General features: G+C 49.2%; 2 protein-coding genes across 2 annotated transcripts in view; both read right to left on the bottom strand.

Moving 5' to 3' along the window:
- The window catches only part of LOC105979283 (PRELI domain-containing protein 1, mitochondrial-like), a 741-nt gene extending 671 nt beyond the window's left edge, over positions 1-70 (bottom strand). Inside the window, exon 1 of the mRNA XM_045296466.1 lies at positions 48-70. Within this exon, the coding sequence (XP_045152401.1) occupies positions 48-70 (23 nt within the window). The remainder of the gene's footprint in view (positions 1-47) is intronic.
- ABHD2 (abhydrolase domain containing 2, acylglycerol lipase) overlaps positions 1-6,000 on the bottom strand; it is a 127,873-nt gene that overhangs the window by 40,689 nt on the left and 81,184 nt on the right. The window contains exon 5 of the mRNA XM_004709872.3: positions 3,391-3,558. Coding sequence (XP_004709929.1) covers positions 3,391-3,558 — 168 coding nt within the window. The remainder of the gene's footprint in view (positions 1-3,390; positions 3,559-6,000) is intronic.

The raw sequence follows: 6,000 nt of genomic DNA, 5'->3' as shown, positions 1-6,000 counted from the left end.
GGGGCACGTGCACGCACGCCAGCCTCGCAGGTCAGCGACCGCCGCACCGCGCCCAACCCGCCGCCACCATGAGGTCTCTTTCTTTCTTTTTTAAGCGAAAGGGAAGAAATTTATTGGAGCCCATGTGGGAAACCCCAGAGGGGCCCGGCATACCCTACTGTGTAGGCATGCCCAGCAAAGGGTCACCCCATTCACTGTGCCCCATGTCCCAGGGGGACTCCCCTTGAGCCGAGCCCCAACGCCCCAGGACTGGCTGGGGATGGGGAGATTTTTGCTTTCTTTCTGTTGAGGTATAATCTATCAATAAGTGCTTTAGTACCTTTTTGGTTTTAATCTGCTATTGCAGATTGTTAATGAATTTTCCCTCGATTCTGATGCCCTAGGCTCCATTTTGTCCAGCTTCTTGGATTATTTACTCAGCATACAGATTAAGTCTGGTGGAAGGATATAACCCTGACAAGCATCTTTTCTGATTTTAAAACACGTAACATCCCCTTGTTCTGTCTTAACAACAACCTTTTATTTCAACATGCCTCCCAGTGGCTTTTGCTACTCTATCTTTTCTATAAAGAGCATCTGTTCCAGATATTCGGGTTTCACAACAATGGCCTCCAGCATGCCAGTAATTATCCAGGCGGGGTTCTGTTCTGTTGTGCATGCGCTGGAGGGACTTGACAGAAACTACCAATCACAAACCAAAGAGCAGGAGTTTACTTCTAAAATGCTCACGAAACAATAACAATACACTGCTCTTAAAACTTAGGGAGCTGGGGTTCTCCCAAGGTGAACTCACTAATTCCCAGGGATTTTCCATGCCTGGGGTCAGTTCTTTAGCCCCAATCCTGCTCGTCTCCAAATGTATCATGTCATTTGGCCAGCGCGATCCTCCAGACAACTCAGATTGCTTCTGCTGGTGAGCTCTAAGCCAGCCTCAGCCCGGAGGATTCTGTCCACAGGCTTTTCCTGGGAACATCCTTCCTCCCCAACTCAACTCCTCGCCTAGACACAGGCTGGTCTCCATACGTCCACGTGAGAGCACTGACTGACGCCCTCCGATGGACTCTTCCCTTCCCGATCTCAGTCTCCGCAGGGGTGACGCAGGGCATTGATGGGTGACATGCTTCCTGCCCTGCCGCCGGTTTCGCCCTCCTTTGCTGAGTTGTTCCTCCCTCCGTCACACAGACTCTCTGTCCCCTATCCAGCCTTTTGGATTGTGGTTGTCAGTTTGACTCCATCTTTAAGGAGCACACTAGTCAACGCAATGGAGGGCAGCGCTTATGTATCTGGACCTCGCAGAGCACAGCCCATCTCTCCACTTAGCATCAACAGACCTCCAAACTTCTGGATCCAAATAACCTCTGACCTTCAAGAAATGTTGACTACCTGTTGGCCCTCAAGCATCTACAAGGCCTTTAGTTACCCGTATTTCAGTGGAAACCTTATATAGCTCAACAATCTAGAACTCAGGTTCAGCAAACTGCTCGAGGCCACACAGCTGGTCAGGCAAAGCTGGGGTAGCTGATCACGGCCCACACTAAACTGACTCTTGCCATGGGCTCCTCTGCCCAGGTGGGGGGATTTCGCCCATTCTAGTCTCCTGTGTCCTGGGCCTAAGGCACAGCCCACTGGGGTAGGGAGGTCTGGCTGTTGTACTAGTTCTGAGATAATACTGGAGGCTGAGGCAGCCAGATGCAGACTCCAATTTTAGTTCTCCTTCTTACTGGCTCGATGCCTTTGTTCCAGTTACTTAACTTCTTCCTGCCTCCATTTCCCCCTCTTTCGTAAGAATATTACTATCTCCTGTAGAAATGGAAGAGCTAACTGTGTCAAGGTAAGGCAGCACTCCTGTGCTGGGCACAGAAGGGGCTCTCCTTCCCTGACATTTGTGTGCCCCCAGACTCTGTCCCAGGCCTGTGGCCAAGCTATGCCTCCCCACCTTCAATTCCTACAGATGGACTTTTATGTTCAAGTGTCAGATCTTGCCATTCTTCTCCATTGCTTCCACTTTCATTAGCTTCCGTCTGTCTCTGCTCTTTGGATCCAGTCCTGGGTCCATTATCCCCCATGTGCTCGTGCCCTCGACAGAGCTGAGCACTCCTCTCCGTCTCTAAGCCCCCGACTACGCTGTTCATTGGAACTGCTAGTGTGGCCGCTGTGGAGTCAGCTGTTAAGTGGGCCGCTTTTGGAGGGAGGCAGCGAGCACAGGGGAGGGGACAGATGCAAAGCAGCAAGCACACTACGCGTGGCACGGAGCACACCTTACACCCCCACTCTCCCCAGTCAGAGACAATACTCCTACTTGATATAAATGGCAGTGTAACCCGGGCCGGCCTCACAGGAGGACAAGCTAACAGAATGCATCAGGAGCCTAAGAAAATGCTGCATTGACTCTGGCAGAGCCATTGAAGTACAAGACGACACTCCTGGCAGCACTATTCAGAACGCCCCAAACATGCAAACCAAAAATCCCCAAAGCTCTAAACTCTAAATACATAACCTCCGTCCCTTACAAAGCAGAACGGTCAAGTAAACGATAAGGTGACAGCAGCAGCGCAGCTCTTTGAAAGATGAACTATAATGACCACCCCTCTTAATGCTAGTGAAAACAGCGCACAGTCATTTAAATGTATCGCATGGCTGATGGATGTAGTGGGGTGTAACCAAATCACAACTATTTTCACCCAGATAAAGATAGGCTGGGAAGATGAAATGAAGACTGAAAAATTAGTCAGGGTGAGATTACAGATTCCAGGCAGGCTGTCTCCCACTAAAAGACATGACCGTTTACCTGGTCATAAACATCCCAGATGTTTGTGTATTCTCTGTGCTCACCACTGACAATGTGTGGATTTAGAATCTGAAGGGAGACAGACAAGAGAACCAAGACCGGAGCCTCAGCTACCACCGGGCTTCAGTTCCATCATAAAGCAGGTGTCTAAGTAGGAGACCCAGTTCCTCTTCTCAAGGGACTTGAAAGTCAAAAGCTGGTAAGGTATCAGGTGCCCTTCCCACTAGAAGGCACGTGCCTTATCATACCCTGCCGGTCCGGGAGTCCTGAAGGACGGGTGTCCGGATGGTAGGGTGAGCTCAGGAAGGGAGAGAGCTAAGCTTCCCTGCCCACCTGGTTCCCAACCCTACTCTGACACTTCGGAGCAGAGACCTGGGGCAATCTCGTCTCCTGTGAGCTTAATGTTCTGGCTCTTTGAGGCATGCCCTCATAAATGCCCATGACTAGTTGGGTGCTGTCACACTGTATGCCCTGGCATCTCTTCTGCCCCACTTGTCCCTGCTCACATGTGCAAACCAGACAGTATTTCCAAACTTGTAAACAAAGCAGAAGCAGAAGTAATGATGCGATTGCGGTTAGAGCCGGAATCCGGAGGGACTTACCGTAGGTGAACATACGTGGTGAGGTCAGTTCAATGTTGGGCAGGGCACCCAGGTGGTTCAGCACGGCACATCGATAGCCATTCTTCTGGGCATAGTCAACAAAAGTGCGGATGTACTGCTTCTCACTGTGATTGGCAATTCCAGGGCAGATGACCATGGTGATGTCGTCTATCGGTGGAAAAAGAAATCCCAGTGAATCCAATGATTGGTGAACATGCTTACACTTTTCTGACTTAGAAAATGTAGGAGCCTTGGATTGCGTAGTGGTTACAAGTTGGGCTGCTAACCTCAAGGTCAACAGTTCAAAACATCAGCCGCTCTGTGGGAGAAAGATGAGGCTTTCTACTTCTAGTCCTTTCTACCAGAAGGACTTAACACAGAGGCTCCATTGAATGAACGGAACCCTACTAGCTCAAAGCTCTCTGCACCCTTGGACTGAAGGCTGGGTTACTTGGATGGGAGAAGAAGCAGAGTGGCCACCTCAGGATTGTGGAAGTGACAGTCGTTGAACTTTGGGGGGAAGCCCCGGCTTAGTGGGTGTCTGGTGGAAGGGGACCCAGGACCACCATACAGGCAGTGCCTCAGTGCCCACCCTGCAGTGACCACAGGTTGGGATCCATTGAACAGAGATCTACACTTGGGGGAGTTGGCGCAGAGTCCTCCACTGACATCAACCCTCATACTGAGGGTCAACAGAGCCCAACAGCAGGAGAGATGGAACTGCATTCAACAACTCATGGGCTGCGGCTCAAGGTGGAATGTACTCACACGTCTTCTCCTGAGAAGCCCGCAGGGGCAGTTCTACCCTGTCCTATAGGGTGACTGTGCGTCAGAATAGAATCTGTGGCAGTGTATGGAGTGACTTAGAAAATGCAGAAGGGACCTTAGAAGAATCTTTCTGTTCAACTCTCTGGGAGACCCCATCTTTCCCTTCTGGCTGAAGCTGGCTAGACACATACTTCCAAGATACTTATGGTGACAGGCTGGTTTTCAAGCTGGACAGACAGTTTTGAGACATCAACAAAAGTGATTTACTAGAAAATGAATGAGAAAAGTAGAAACCTCCATTAAAAAAATTATTAGCTGCAACATCTAAAATTACTTTGTTGAGGTGCTATACAAATTTCCCAATGGTACCCTCAATTTCTGCACTTATTTTAATTGTAGCCAAAACTACATGGATCAGCACTGGGCTCTGGACCACATTTTGAGAAGCAGTGGTCTGCAAGCTAGGGCTAAAGATTTCCAGCCTTCTCTTGAAAGGGTAGGCGGAAGAAATACTTCTACGCATCCCAGCACTGTTTGACACATCACCAGATGTTGTCAAGCTGGCAATGTCCCAGGGTGACCCCTCAAGTGTGGAGTCAAACTATGCTTCACAAGGTTTTCAGAGGCTGGGATTTTGGAAGTGGATAGGCAAGTCTTTCTTCCAAGGTACCTCTGGGTGGACTCAATCCTCCACCTGCGAACTCCTGTCTGACACATACTCTAATTCTGACTCACATGCTTCCCGAGGGAAGGGCCAAACGGAAAATCTGCACAGAAGCCTTTTACCCAGGTATCTATTCTGCAGAGCTACTTGGTACACAAATGATTTACAGCATAGGTTGTCATGGCAAAGATTGAAGTCCAGAAATAGGCATCTAGGCTAAGTAAATTATTGCATATCCAGATAATAGAATGTTACAACAGTTCTTACAAAATAGTGAGACTTTAGCAGGCAGCAGGGCACAACACAGGGTTACACCAGAAGGACTTAACATAGAAGCTCTGCTGAATGAACGGAATCCTACTAGCTCAAAGCTCTCTGCATCCTTGGACTGAAGGCTGGGTTACTTGGATGGGGGAAGAAGCAGAGAGTGGCCACCTCAGGATTGTGGAAGTGATGGTCGTTGAACTTTGGGGGGAAGCCCCAGCTTAGTGGGTGTCTGGTGGAAGGGGACCCAGGACCACCATACAGGCAGTGCCTCAGTGCCCACCCTGCAGTGACCACAGATTGGGATCCATTGAACAGAGATCTACACTTGGGGGAGTTGGCGCAGAGTCCCCCACTGACATCAACAGAGCCCAATAGCAGGAGAGATGGAACTGCGTTCAACAACTCATGGGCTGCGGCTCAAGGTGGAATGTACTTGCACGTCTCCTCATCCCGACAGCGTCTGGATGCACTGCTATTGGGAAAACTGATGATAATAGTGCAACAGACTTACACGCCAGAGGGATAAGTGACACAGCGGTACTTCTTTGTTTATATGGGCTTTTGATTTCCTGCTTGTAGCTTGTTTTGTGCTTTTGTTTTTTATCTCTTGATTTTTCTTTTTTAGTGTATGTATTCTGTTTGTTTGGTTGCTGGTTGATCATATAGGGTTGTGAATTTGTCATATTACAACCACCAAACTAAACCTGTGAAGTGCAAACCCCATGGACAAGCAGATGGAGTCTAGGCTCCTACGTAACTCTAGCCCCAACCCAAGAGCAGTCGGTTCTTACATCACGGCCCTGCTCGATACTCACCTTCATGAAAGGATTACTGAAGATAAGGGTGCTACAGCAGAGTGTGGGGAAGAAAGCAGGTGGTGCTCAGCTATTCATAAGAATAGTGTCTGACAA

The sequence above is a fragment of the Echinops telfairi genome, unplaced genomic scaffold (genome assembly GCF_000313985.2).
Source record: "Echinops telfairi isolate 266 unplaced genomic scaffold, ASM31398v2 ScPeMD7_7409;HRSCAF=8447, whole genome shotgun sequence".
NCBI lineage: Eukaryota > Metazoa > Chordata > Mammalia > Afrosoricida > Tenrecidae > Echinops > Echinops telfairi.
Note: the sequence above shows the minus strand (reverse complement) of the source record. Positions and strands in the feature narration are given on the sequence as shown.